Here is a 15,069-nt window from a genome sequence, read left to right on the forward strand (position 1 = left end):
CCTTAATGTAATTTCTTAAAGTTTGTGAGGAAAAAAAAAAAGCCAGCAAAGTACACTAGAAACAGCTACCATCAGTTATTACAGTTGAGATTACCTATCAAGTAAAACAAAAATTATATCCTCTTTGTGATTACTTTCATACAGTCTAATAACAAGTATCATGATGTATTGCATCCCAGTCATAACAAATCACTGTTGTTCTCAACAAAAAAAGAAAAATTATATTTGCAGCACTGAATAAATCATCAGGCACTGAAAAATTTGTAACTGGGAATCATTTTGATCAACTAATAAAGAGAGTCTCCTAACAAATGTCTTTTTATCAGCATGGATTTTCTAAGGTTACAAACAAAGCAGTAAGAACACGAGGCAAATAACTAGGCTCATTGAATGCTTCCCTACCACCCTTTCTTTTTTTAGTTTCACTACCCAAAAGCAAAGTCGTCTTGAACGTTTTTCTGGCCTAATTACCTGGAGAAAAAAAGTCACACAAAATTAATTAAAGAGATACTACAAAATACTAGCGTGCACATTTCTTACCTGCCAAGGACCAAATGTGGGACAGAAGCCCCAAAACAAGTGTCACACAAAAAAAGCAGCCCACAAAATTAAATCTCATGAGATCGGCTTCCGCATTAGAAAATTACGATGTCTATAACCTTGATTTTATAGCTCGGTATTTCTGTATCCAGAAATTCCCAAGAAAATTAAGAGAAACAGGAGCAGTTCAGGATTTGGAATGAGAACAACTGTTTCTCAAGAAGAGCTACCTGAAAGCTGAGGGCTGCAACTACTCAAATTCTGAGTACCTCACTCAAATGACAAATTCAAGAATTCAAGCATCAACACTTCCCTTTACCCAAAAGATCAATCTTTTGCTTTACCAGTCCACTAAACCAGGCTCTTTTGGTCCAAAGATGAGGTGCATGAGGAAGGCAGGGTCTAACACCAGCGTCCCTTTTGGGCACTGGGAATACCTCCTGTCTTTATGGCATGTAAACCATCCTTAGTATCTCACCCAACAGGGAAATTCAGAAGTCCTGTACCTCTCATTTAGCAACCACAAAAACGTTGCCAATTTGCACCGGAGGGCCAAGGTAGCACACAGGAAATACCGATCTGTCACACAGTAGCCTGAAAAACTTTTGTAGGGTTTGGTAAGATCTTACGAGGCTGAGGTCACCGATGCAGCCAATACAACAGTCATATATTGTAGGGGCATGTTCTAATTCAGCAGCTATAACCAGGATAAATGGGCCATTCAAAATATAAGCGAGGAACCTATTTTACCATGGACATACCAAAGAACAAGATTCATAACTTGAGTAATTTTGGGCAATCTTTATGACTCTTTCCCTCAGAGCGAGTCACACAAATATTAATGAGAAGCTCAGCTGGTATCAGAGCACCTTCGCATTCACACTGTTCTCCACCAATGCATTCCCTTTGCACTTGTGATTCACCATCTTCCCTCTGTAATGAAGAGGCTATGAGGCCAAGCATGTGTTATGAAATCTTCTCTGCAATCAGATCCCCTTTTTCTCTCAGAATCTGACTAGGGAGAGCACAACCCTTACAGCTGCACAGCACCATGAATTCAGTCTTAAGCGATGCAAATGAAAGTCCAGTATAACCAAATGCCAGGAGTTTTGAGAGATTTTGCAACCCTAGATCTGGCCATCTCACTGAAGTCCATGCAAAGGGCAGAAAATGGAAGCAAGAAGGTATTAAGGACTTCATCACCTAGCTAAAAGCTTGGCAACTTTTTCCATGAAAGCCCTTCTGCTTTGTATTTCCTGTGTATCTCATTGTGGAGAGGGGTATATTTGGTTTTAGGAAATGCTTTTTACGTTTCCGCTGTACTAACAGCACAAAATGGGGAAGAAGAAAAACCCACGAAGAATCTATATTGGAATACTTAGAAGAAACATTACAAAGGGGAGCATAACATAAATCACACCCAAGCTGTGGCAGTGAAAGTCTCTTAACTGTGTCTTGTGGAACGTTGGTTTAGAAAGAAAAAAGAGAGGCCAAATGAATATAAGAAAAAAAAACCTACAGTTCCTGCCTATTTATAACAAGGCTGACAAATCCAGCTGAAGACAGCTTGGCTTCACTCAGTCTGCCAGGAACACCAAGAAGCAGTAATTCATGTCTGCAGCTCTTTGCATCATCCTGGAGTGCTACACCCCAGTGCTGGCTCACTGCCACGCTAGGCTGCCTCCTCCAAACTCCACAAATAAAAACAACAAAAACAGAAAACGCTCAGCCTCTCCTCTGGATTGCATCCTGCTCTGTGAAGAGCATCACTTGCTCTTGCTGCAAAAGGATTACAGTTTTGCCTGTCTGCATAGCCGTAAGGGTAAGGACGAGAAGCACAAGATGAACCAGCGCTCTACAGGTACTGCACACCTCACATTAAGGGCTGAACTCAGAGTGTATTTCCCACATGCTCTTTTCAAGCATCTGCAGGTACGTATCAGCACAACACTGCTACAATCATTTGACTAGATTTCATTCCCATTTTTGAGAAGCTGCTCTTTGATTTTAATTACATACACGCAACTGATTGGCCAAGACCCCGGTTCCCTGGCTGTTCTCGGTGTGCATTGCACAAGCCCACTGCAGCACTCCGTGCACCATTAACAGCACACATCCATAGGTATTTATAGGCATTTAATGCCTTTTTTAAATCATATTCAAGGCAGTATGTGCCAAGAAAAAGAAAATCCCAGGTATGGAGAGAAGCAAAGGCAATGAACCGTAAGTGTCAAACAGATAATCCTGAAACATAAGCTTCTCACACAAGCAGCAGCAAAGGGAGGGATAAAAAATTCTTGACATTCTCAGCTGGCAAAGAGTGAATGGAAAAATGTTATGCATGAATGCCACTATCAGATATGATTTGGCATTTTATAACCTTGAGTAGTTTTTGTTCCCATGACTCAATATTGAGAAGAAGGCTTAAAAATGTAGAGGCTTTCCTCACATCATTGTTTCGCAAAGGCTAGAAAAAAAGGAAAAAAATAACCATAGCAGTTAGATGTTACCCCTGTAAGGATTTGCAAGAGATCTCAGGATCTGCAAGCTCAGTAAGTCACATAAGATATGTCTACCCTTGAGCTCCTGGTCTTTTTGCTAGTTAAATTGATGAAGATTTAGTAGAAGAAGGAGCATTTTTCTCAGATATCTAAGAACTCCAGAAGTGAGGAGGGAAAAACGCCATCATTTTAGGATAATCTTTTTTGAAGGCATTTTAGGTAAGCAAAAAAATACAACCAAAAATAAAAATCACAGCACATCACAGAAGTGAGCTGTGCTGAGCTCTTCTGAAGTTTACAGTCATTAAGCACGACGTGCAAGGGATACCACAACTAAACCATGGCCCAGGATCAGACTACATGTGCTGCAAGATTGCTGAAGCCTAAGAAACACGTCCTTAACCTTATGTTCATCCTAAAAAAGCTGAGATTAATATATTTGCTTACTCTTTCCAATGCCATTTGTGCTCTTATACACACGCACTGCCAAATCACCTTTTGAACTCTGCAGCACTCTGGCAGTATTTCACCATGGGGATGACCTTACACCACGTGTAGGAAATCATCTCCACATTGCAAAGTGCCATCACAGTATAAGGCTGCAGAATAAACTTCAGGCAATGCCTTCACTATAGAAGTAACCGAAGCCACTGACACATGCTGTAACCTCTTCTCAGAATAGTCTGGTTTCAGTGGAAACATCCAGAAGCTTGGTGTTAGGTTGGTAAGGCACACGGTGCTAATAACTGCTGACCTGTCCCCACGTGAGATTGTGTCCACACAGCATGGCCAGCTCCAGCAACATGCTGAGCTCCAGGGTTTTGTTACTGGAGAGAAGTCCTCCGAGGATGCAGCAGGATGTCACAGCTGAACCAATTTCTCATGGTTCTGTGGTACCAACAGCAAGGTACCCTGTCTCCCCTTGTCTTTAAAGAGCAGAAATCCACCACCTCAGTTAAGCTCCAACATCTAAATTTCCAGCTCAGGAAAAATGAGGCAAAGCAGCTCTCCTATCAAGGAGCACTTATATATCTCACCCTGTGACACGTCCTTCAAATCACCAGAGCAACTACTGTCACTCACTAAAGAGAGGGCTATGAATTGCTACAGATATCTTTGCCAGTCTTCGCCTGGAAAGAGAGCAGTTAAAGTAAAACTGAAAAGGACAGAGAGAAATTTTCCTGGCCTAGAAACATAGCCCTCAGGCTCCCTCACTATTTGCTACAGTATTCCTCAGCTAGCAAAATGGAAAGCTGGCAGCCACCCAAAGCATTCACACAAAGCATTGTAATTAGAAGCCACTTAGGGCATCGTGAACCAAAATATATGCTAATAAAAACATCATTAGCTAACTTGTGAAGAGTTTGTTCTTAGAGATGGGAGTCTTTGCTAACAATAACGTAACTGCCATAAATTTAATTCCTGAAGTCCACATCAACAATTTAAATCTGATAGGGAAAAGATGGGGAAAAAAATGATGTCTGAAGAACAGAAAGGCAGAGGGAAGGTGACAGTCTGAAAACAGAGTAAGTGAGCTCATTTGAAAACATAGCAACAGCATTCAGCTGGGTGTGCAGAGACCAGCACTTAGACACAGGCTGAGGGATTCTGTTAAGTGTGCTGACTGCTTAAGGCTCTGCCTACCCAAGAAATGGAAAAGAAGAAACAAGATAACAGGATTAGCAAAAGCTCTTATTCCCCCCCCCCCCTCAATCGACTACAATACATATTAACCACAGAAAATGCTGCAGGAAAGCCACGTGCCCCTCCCCAGTTCTCTAGAAACAGTGCTGAGCATTCGTTCCCATCAACACTAGCACAGAAATTCTTTTTATTTCTACTTCCTGCTGTATTAACATCATCGTGCAGGAATGATATCTGCTTGATATCTCCCATAAAATGGCAATTCTTGACTCTGCCTATGATTCTAAGCGTCCTGACACAAAAGAAATAGAAGTAGGTATCTAATATCCACACCAATTAGAAGTTGTCTGCTCTTCATGATCATGCTCTGACCAACCAGCCTGTATATTCAGTTTCTTGGATAAACCCAGGTATTACTACAGACTTTTAAAATCAATAGGGACCAACACTTCTAAAGGCTTGACAAGTGACAAATGGGCATCAGTTGATCTAATATCTCAAGGGGTTGCTGAGCGCTTCCAGCTTGCTTCTTTCTTGCCTGTGCTTCCTCAGCATGACTTTTTAAAGGAAGAGCCACATGAATTTCAAGGTTCTTCCAACTGCAAGAGGATGGCCGGGAGGTGCACAGCATGCAGACACAGCAACAGCTGGCACAGCTGGGAAAGTACAGTGTGCCCACATCCAGAACAAGTACATGTGTGTCCTATGCTTGGCCTTGCACTTTGGAGAACAAAGCCAAATGGACGCAACGTTCAAAGAGCAGGAAGTCCTAAACAGAGTTATCAGAAGGAGCACTGACGAAACTCCCAGACTTTATCACTGGAACATAAACACTCAACAAAACCACAGAGAACAAGGGAAGGACAACAGCTCTCAAGGCAGAAACACCATTTGGAATACATTTATTAGCACATTATGAAAGACAGCAGTCTGTGGCTGGTTAGAAGCTTAGGTCAATGCTGTTACTCAGAGCATCATTAGGTATAAACTGATAGGGCAGGAGACACGTGTTCCCGAACAGCAGATCAGAAGGACCAAAATGATGAAGACAAAGTAATGAGAGTTTCAAATTAAAATCAATAAGCTGCTGAGAAGCACTATGCGTTTACTTGTAAAATGGGGATGTTCCAGGACAACTACCCAGGACAACATGGACAAATTAGGAAGCTCAACTGCCTTATTAACAAGCACTCAACACCCAACATCATTTATCACCCCAGATTTCAAGAACCCTAGTAGAGGGTTGGGAATACATTGTGAAAACAAAAAAGAAGATGGTCCCTGGCCTACAGAGGTTATTATTCATTATTACGCATGAGAACCCTTAACATGACTTATCTGTAATATATTTAACTATATTTCTGGTTGTCACTGCTCATCATTGTTAGAAAAAAGAAAGGAAAGCAGATGTTCAGAAAAAAAATTAAGAGGAAACATAAGGGACTGGATGGGAAGGACAGATATCATACCCAAGAGTCAGAGATCAGACACAGATTTCCTGACTCAAATGACACATTAATTATTTTCATAAATACTACTTATTATTATTCATCTACTTAAAAAAACCTAGTATTTTTGACATACTTTAAGAGTCCTAATCTTTCTCATGTAGACTTAATATTTATAACTAAATTTCAATAACCAAGTTTTACACAAAGTACATAATGCGATGAATGAACAGTTGGCTAATGCTTTGGTCTCAGAGAGCTACAGTAAATGGAGTTACATCAAGAAGGTGGCCAGTCACTAGTGGGGTCCTACAGGGACTGGTGACAGTGACAGGACCCAAGGGAACACCAAGGAGCTGTGTCAGGGGAGGGTCAGGTTGGAGGTTAGGAAAAGATTTTTCACCAGAAGGCAGTGGGCATGGAACAGGCTGCCCAGGGCAGGGGTTGTGGCACTAAGCTGCCAGAGTCCAAGGACCATTTGGATACTGCACTCAGACATAGGGTTTGAATTTTGAATGGTGTGGAGAGAAGACAGAGAAAAAATAAGCAAAGACAAGCAAACCATGGGAAAAAAAAAAAAACCTGAACCTTTACTACCTCTGACCACTGAAACTCCAAACACGCTCTTGCAATACCCAGTTCAGTTCCAGGCCATACAAAAACGGAACAAACAAGATTCAAGGGAACAAATGATGCTATATTCCATTAATGTTCTAATTGATCCCCATTCCCATCATAAATAACATTCTGAAATGCTAAGAGTCAACAGATTTCACCAGGCATATTTTACGTCATGCTACACATTGTAAACAAAACCATAAGCACTTCCTGCACTTAACTGCAAGAATCCTTATTGTCTGCAATTCAAGTGCCGGGTTTGGGGAACACAGTGTGATGCAGCACACTGACACTGCAGTTTGCACAAGCATCTCCCTTCACCCTACCATGAGCACAGCTACATTTTTCTAAGAACAGAAACCATGTAACTTCATAAGAAAGTTTAAAGCATGCTTTCAAATATCTTTTAAAATACATATTTTCCCATTTTCTTCTAATTTCTCAAGTCAAACGTGTGCATATATTAAGAGAACTCTACAGCCAGCCTCTAATTAAATACCACTGCCAATAAGCCTATTAAAAGAAACAAAAGACCAGACAGCCATATATACAATCAATCTGAACGATTGCCCAAGAATTCCATTATGGCTTTTTTGAAAAGCCAAAGGAAAAGCTATTCAGTTTAAGCAATTCACTTGACAAAACAACAACAACAAAAAGAAAAACCAATGAAGATGCAAACCCGATGTGCACCAGCTCAGGACAGCACTAGCTCAGCCAAGCACTTTCTGTTATTCATGAAAGCTGCCACACACGACCTGGTGAATACAGAGGGATTGCCCAGTTCTCAAGCATGGCCTAAGCCATGGCAAGGCTGCCTTAAGTGATCAGAGCATGGGCACAGGCAACGTCTGCACAGCTCAATCATGAAACCAGAGCTGAAATCCACAGCATCCTTTTAGGTCTGACGTGCAGGCAGATTGCCTCTGCACTTTCCGCACATGCAAAATGGGAACACAATAACAATTGACAAGTGCCTGCTTTGCAGAGCCTTGCAAAGGTCCAGCAGATATACACTCGCAAAGTCTTCTGAAGACAAAAACTTGTTATTAAAAAAGGCAAGGGGAGCACCAATGCACTGAAGAGATCAGGATAACAAAAATGCACTGCAGAGTAATACTCACCCGTTCCTGGCCAGCTGTATCCCAGATCAGGAATTTATGAAGCTCATTCCCACAAGGCACAGTTTTAGTCATGAAGGATGCTCTGAAAAGAAGAGGAGCCAGAAGAGGTATCATTTACAGCTAAGAACAGGAAGCAATAGAAATTTGTAACGTGAGTGACACCAAATAAAAACCCACCAACTTTGGTCAGTTCTGCTTTGTTAGACTACATGTAGGGAAACTCTAAAACCTTGATAAAATGCCTATGGAAGCGAAAGGCTCCCTTTACCAGGCTAAGTATACAATACCTTTATTTGTATTTTTAAAAAGGCAGAATGCCTCTGAGATTCAGAGGGCTCGTGAGCATTGGCACAGGAACACAAATGCTCCTTCCACTCAACTCCTGCTGCCATCTGTCCTATCTTGGTGATGCAGAGCTGAGAACAGCAGTCAGTGTCACATCAGGCAAGAAATGCACAAATTCTCAGTCAAATCTAGGAAGCTAGCCATGTGCACAGGTGATTTAAGCACTAGGGAACAGACAAGCCACCTGCTGAAATACACATGGTAACAAATTGAAGAAAGCTTTCCCCCGCTTTGGGGGGGGGGGGGGGGAAATCTTTGAGGCTGCTTCTATTTCTTATTTTTTTGTAGGAAATATGATTTGCCTATGGTTTCAGTGTGATTTTTCCTCTTTTAGGAAAGAAGATTGAAGGTTTTTTTTATGCTTTTCCTATATTTCAGCATTTGAATTGAAAGCAGGCCAGGAGAGACTGTCAAACTGGTAGATCCACCTGCCCCCATCCCCATCCTATCCAGAGTCCACTGAGCAATTTCTGCTGTGGAAATGTCTTTCCTCAGCTCATAAAGATGCATTAGATACAACGCACTGTCATTACAAAAGCACCAAACTACTTCAGATGACATTAGACTGAACAAAACATCTCAGAATGATATGCAAGAGTTTCCCTCTACAGCCACCTGCAAATTCCTTGAGTTTAACAATGCTGCATTTCAGACCGAAATATTAAGTAAGGAAAACAACAATAACAACAGCAGCAGCGTTTTCTTTGGCTATTTTCAGGACGTGTGCTTTCAGATATCATCCTTATTCTGCAAGCATTAAGCAACATTTTACAGTCCCAAAAACAGGAGATTCAGATCCTCAGCAGCTACTGCGGATTGCAAGGACTGTACGCTATAAAGTAGTGATTAATTTGGAGAAAATAACAAAAAGCTTATCCACAGCCGTCCTACACAGATGAGCACTACCCAGCGCATGCAAACTAGTCTTTTAATCACATTTTAATCCTCAAATAGAAAAATATTTTCCCTGTTATCGCAATTATGAAAATTAAAGGGATTTTTTTAAAATCAATTTCAGCAGAAGATATTTACTTAGCAACAACTACTTGGGGAAAAAGACTGATGATGAAGTGAGGAATTACTCAAGCTCCCATCAATTCCTTCACTGCCAATAAGTTCCCTTCAACCAGTAATGTTATTCATTACATGCTTCCTTGCTTCCCTCCTCTCTGCCTGTTTTCCTGTGTTTATTACATTTCAAAGTCCAGAATTGCCCTGGAACTTCAACACGCAACATTCAGCTGAGACTCCTTCCTGCATTCAAAGGCATAAATTTTGAAGAAGTCTACCCACCCTCCAAACACCACTTAGACAAGACCAATCCTTCACAGAAGAGTTACGACAGCTCTAACACACAAACAAGCTAAGCCTTTTCACCCAACTTACTCCTTTCTGAACATTATATAGAATCATAGAATGGCCTGGGTCAAAAACAACCACAGTGATCATCCAGTTTCAACCCTCCACATAGCAGGGTCACCAACCAGCAGACCAGGCTGCCCAGAGCTACATCCAGCCTGGCCTTGAATGCCTCCAAGGATGGGGCATCCACAACCTCCTTGGGCAACCTGTTCCAGTGTGTCACTATCCTCTGTGTGAAAGACCTCCTCCTACTATCCATATATAATATATTTTATATATATTAATATACGTAATAAAATAACTCATACATTAGCTTTCGCTCCCATAAAAGATACAGAATTTCCAAATTCTCCTGCTAAGGCTAGACTTGGCAGATTTGTCCCTAGGATGTTGAACGAACAGGTTTTCAGAATCATAATCATCTACAGAACTAAACCATTTCTGATGGTCTGAAATGCAGAAGCCTGGCAGTTTTTATGAAGAGCAGATGTGAATTAAGCATACTCTGTTTAAATTGCTTCATCCTGTCTTCTTCAAAACAGGGACAGTGTGACACATCCCAAACCTAGGTGAAAGCACATCTACACCTGGGAACATGCACATCAACCTTGAGGTGCAGCCTGACAGCACACACAACATAGGGAACTGCTAATGTCCCTATGTTCTTCTACCTTCACTCAGCTGTGGGCTGTCCTGGTCATTGTGCAGATCATAGCCTTTTTGTGCAGTAGGATTTCATTATTTTTTTTTTTTTTAAGTTCTAAGGATCAGATTTGATACCTCACTGACTAGTGGGAACTAAAGTGATCTTAATCCTAAAGTTCTATGATCAATGCATCATCTCACGTGGAAAGCTCTTAACAGAAAAAATGGAGAAGGACACTGGGTAAGTAAGAGATCAAAGATGAGCTTAAGCTGGGTGAAGAAAAACAAAGTAAATTAAAAGGAGGACAGTAATAAATTATTCCTAGGATTATTTAGGTTTTGAGGACTTACTAGAAGCTTACAGCAAAGAGAGTACAAGGTCCTTTTTCCATTCATGTTAGTGAAAATCTGAAATAGCCCTATGTTTACCCAAGCACATAAAATATCAGAGCTTTGGCCTGAAATCTTCTGGGATCTTCTGAAAACTGAAGGAACTAGCATTTACTTACACAGACTTACTTCTTGTTCTGGTGCATATAAAGGAAACAGCAGTACGTGCACCACAGTTATCCAGTCAGCTTGTATATATGTGAGCTGATAATATAATACATATCTAAACATATATGTGTATTGAGTGTGTGTGTGTTACATACATAATACCACACCCTGTGCAAAGGAAGCCATAGCCAGGCACAATACAGGTAAATACAGAGTGGTCCTGTGCAGCTCCAGAAAGAGTGACATCAAGAGACATCAATCCTATGAGAAACATGGCACGCACACACACAGACATGCACAGAGTGGAAACAAATATACACAGTGTTCAGAGCCTTGAAAGTGAAAGAAAAGAAAGGAGCTCAACTGAGGACAATTAGTGTGTGCGTGTATATAAAATGATACGCAGAGTACTCACCCAATAGTGGGACTGATATTGTGATCAAAGTGATCCTGGACGAATCGACAAACAATGCTTGATTTCCCAACCCCAGTATCCTAAAAATAAAGAGAAGCATACAGTGAGTTCAGGAGACCCTAGATACCTGTATTTCATTTGAAGACACAGTCAAAGATTAATTTGTGAGCATGAACTTTTCCATACACTGGTAGTGCTAGCTTCGCAGAAGGTTTCATGGCAAGATAGAGCAAACATGCATGGTAGTCAATTTGCAGAAGCTTCAGGTGTTTTTGAGAATTCAGGAGCCCAGGGGGCCCTCTGTGCCAGATGTGTTATCAGACTGGCATGATGCAGCTCTCCTTGGAACAGGACACAGCTCGCTCTCTGTGCTGTGATGTAGCTCACTGCTTCCATTTGAAGGAAAACCCTTACTGCCCTGTCACAATCAGTAAGCAAAAAATAAGAGCAATGCAATACTGGAATCAAATGTAGAATCCCTCCCAGACTAGGGGGAAAAAAGGGAAAAGAAGGAGAGAAGGAAGCTTGACGTTAATCAGAATTACTATTTTAGGTGTTTAAGATATGAACAAGTTCCCCGAAAAGCAGCATTTTTCAGTTTCTCTCTGCTCTCCCAAGCAGCCTTGGTAGAAGAACATAAATTAAACAGAGTTCCAAAGGAAAAGGCATAGCTGGGTCACCGTGTCTCCCCAAGAAATGCAAAGAACCTCCTCAGAGATGAAGGGAACGCCAAGAAATCGATCCCGCCCCTTCCCAGACATCAGCAATGACTGCCCAGGGTCCAATCTAAGGCATTAAGAAGTCAATGGAAAGCTTTCTATTATCATCATTAGAACTGACTGCAGAACCTCACCTGTAGCCACATTTTTTAAGACATTCGAGTAATTTACACAAATTTCTCAGAAAGTGCCAAAAAAGAGACAGGTCTACGCATATAACTACAGTTAAAAAGAAGAAAGCCTTGGCCTTTCCTGTAACCAGTTTTGCATCTTTTTTTAATATTCTTCTCAAATATAAATGAGTGCCAGCATTTAATTTCCTTCCCCCAGGTTTAAACGCCACTGTATTGCCACTGCAAGCAAAGGCTTTATATACCTCACTTAGCGGAAAGCCATCATCTCAACTCTCATATTTAATTCAAGGCTGTCCTTAGTCAGCTTAAAAGCCACAATAAATGTTCATGCACGCTGCAGACACAGTTGTTTATCTACTGTGTCCAATCAATAGAAAAAGACAGATCAAAGCCAGTAGAAGTGTTTAAAGCCAGCCCTGCAGCCTTTGATCAATAGCAGCAACGCATCCTGGTGCTATTCCCAAATTTCGCCTTCGTTATCGATCCCAGCTGAGATCTCTGTATAACCACTACACCAGGGTGGCACAACACGTTATAAAAAACAGACAATCCTCTGTGCTGAAACTGAGGATTGAGTAATTATTATCCTGGATTTTAAAAGCCGTGGAGAAAAACAGAGCTACCACCTACTGAATGCGAGGAATTATGTTTCCCTCTGGTGGGGACACTGTTTTTGCCACTGCATTGAAAACTACATGTTGGTTCCCGTGACCTGATGGTGCCCTAATTTCATAGAGGTTTCTTCCTGCTCCCTCACTGGGTCACTAAGATGGGCAACTGCAATTACATCCCTTGAGCAATAGGAACTCTGGGAGCCTCCTCAACAGCCACAAGCATGGACCAAAACTCAGATCAGCTTCCTGGAAGCCCCAAGCTCTTCAATTTTTGGTTCATAACTCCAACCACCATTTAGTCCTAACGTTAACTAACCTCCAGAAGTTTTAGTTTCTCTCACAGCTAAACTTAAGTACATGCCAGTCATGCCATTAGCCCTCAAATACTTTAAGGGCACCCTTAGACTTTCCTGCTGTGGTTGCTTTGACTACAGAGAGGGCAAAATTTATTCTTGGTATAACTCCAGTGAAGCCAATGGACCTGCAGCACATTGTAAGCTGGCGTATGCTGTTCAGGAGCAGCCAATTTACAGCATGAAGGTGTTCAGCTGAAACGAGCCTCCCGATCCCTGCTTCATTGCCTCAAAGACCTCAAAGGCCAACTACATGAGTGCCATCAAAGCACAGAGGGGAAGAAAATGAAACAGAAAAACGATCAGGCAATGATCGCCATTTTATCACTGTATTGGAAAGCTAAGTTAGAAAATTCACAGTCCACCTTACTGTGCCCAGAGCTGTCAAGCAAAACACCGACCTGCCTCAAAGCAAAGCAAACCGGGGTGCATGGACACTATAAAACTCAAAAAACTTAACAGTAATCTTCTACAGTTAATCAGTCCTTACCCTTTACTGACAAGAGGGAACAGCTTTCCAGATGAATCTTACAAAAGTGAAAGAAATCATGGATGCTTCAAAGAATTAGAAAAGGCACTCATTTCCCAGCAGCGTGTTCAATTAACCTTCCTTACTAAAGCCATGCAAAACATTCCTGCTGCAACCTGCTCTGTCCTTTGCTACATGGCCTTTCCCTACATTTATCCATTTTTCTAAAAACCAGGGGGAACAATCACCCTTTCTTTGTTCCTGGTTCCTTTTTCTTCAAAGGGTTATAGAAGACTTGTCAAGCCACTTGTCTTGGTAACACTCTTGCTTGAGGTTGGCTTGAGAGATAAGCAAAAGGGGTTGGAAGAAAGGAAAGGAGTGGGAACACAACCCACAGTAGGCAAACTGCTATTAGATCACCAGAAGCAGCCACAACTTCAGAATGTCCCCTAGTCTGCAAAACTGATATGGAGAATGGCTTGAAAGCAGCCCTGAGGAAAAGGTTTTGGAACTGTTAGTTGATGACACTCAACATGAGCTGGAAATGCATGCTTGCAGCCCAGAAGGCAAATCATATCCTGGGCTGCATCAAGAGAAGTGTGACCAGAAGGTTGAGGGCGGTGATTCTGCCCCTCTACTCTGATCTCATGAGACCCCCACCCTGAGTACTGCATCCAGACCTGGGGCTCCCAACACAAGAAGGACATGGAGCTGTTGGAGCAGGTCCAGAGGAGGGCCATGAAGATTATCAGAGAGCTGGAACACCTCCCCTACAGGACAAGCAGTGAGATCTGGGGCTCCTCAGCCTGGAGAAGGAAAGGGGTAGCCTACAGGAAAGCTGGGAGACTTTTTATAAGGTCACGTAGTAACAGATGAGGGGAAATGGTTTTAAACTGGAAGAGGGTACGTTTAGACTAGATATTAAGAAGAAATTCTTTACTGTGAGGGTGGTGATACACTGGAACAGGTTGCCCAGAGAGGTTGTGGATGCCCCCTCCTGGAAGCATTGAAGGCCGGGCTGGATGGGGCTGTGAGCAACCTGGTCTAGAGGGAGGCAGATTGCCTATAGGCAGATCCTTGCCTATAGCAGGGGGTTGGAACTAGATCACCTTAAAGGTGCCTTCCAACCCAAGCCATTCTATGAATCTATGATCTCAAGCAGTATCAGATGCTTCTGATAAGCACAAGAAACCAATGCATGCATGACCAAATTTTGATCTTTTTGTGCCTTAAGCCTGAAAATGCATCCTCTCCTCTTGTAAAATCCTCCACCCACAGATTCAGATGTGAGGATTTAAGAGCACAGAGCAGCTCCCACCCACACCTCTGCTCACAAAGAACATCCCCAGCTCCTCTCAGCTTCCATCTCAGTAAAGGAGAGAAAGCTGCATTTCAAGCCAGCAGAATTACAGCAAGCTGGCAACTCATTTGCAGGCAAACGACTGAGATGCTCATTTCTGTGCTGCTGTGGGTCAGCCAAAAGAGGAGGATTAAAAAAACATCACAAAGTTTAATATGAGTAATATATTAAAAAAACTGGTTTCCCATTACAAATAGGCAGTTGGTACAATCCTCTGTCCGCTGTTCCAGGCGTGTGCACCCTGGCAGGAAAAAAAAAAATCAACTCTAATTTAAATCTG

General features: G+C 41.9%; 1 protein-coding gene across 3 annotated transcripts in view; it reads right to left on the minus strand.

The window, feature by feature from the left end:
- The window catches only part of RAB31 (RAB31, member RAS oncogene family), a 59,719-nt gene that overhangs the window by 23,542 nt on the left and 21,108 nt on the right, over nucleotides 1-15,069 (minus strand). For 2 of the 3 annotated variants that reach the window (XM_015282510.4, XM_015282509.4), the window contains exons 2-3: nucleotides 11,141-11,220; nucleotides 7,876-7,957 (exon numbers count right to left, since the gene is read on the minus strand). In XM_015282510.4, coding sequence (XP_015137996.1) covers nucleotides 7,876-7,957; nucleotides 11,141-11,220 — 162 coding nt within the window. Of the gene's footprint in view, nucleotides 1-7,875; nucleotides 7,958-11,140; nucleotides 11,221-11,993; nucleotides 12,111-15,069 lie in introns of those variants that run through there. The other variant, XM_025147867.2, reaches the window with a different exon arrangement.

Source organism: Gallus gallus, chromosome 2 (assembly GCF_016699485.2).
Source record: "Gallus gallus isolate bGalGal1 chromosome 2, bGalGal1.mat.broiler.GRCg7b, whole genome shotgun sequence".
NCBI classification, from domain to species: domain Eukaryota; kingdom Metazoa; phylum Chordata; class Aves; order Galliformes; family Phasianidae; genus Gallus; species Gallus gallus.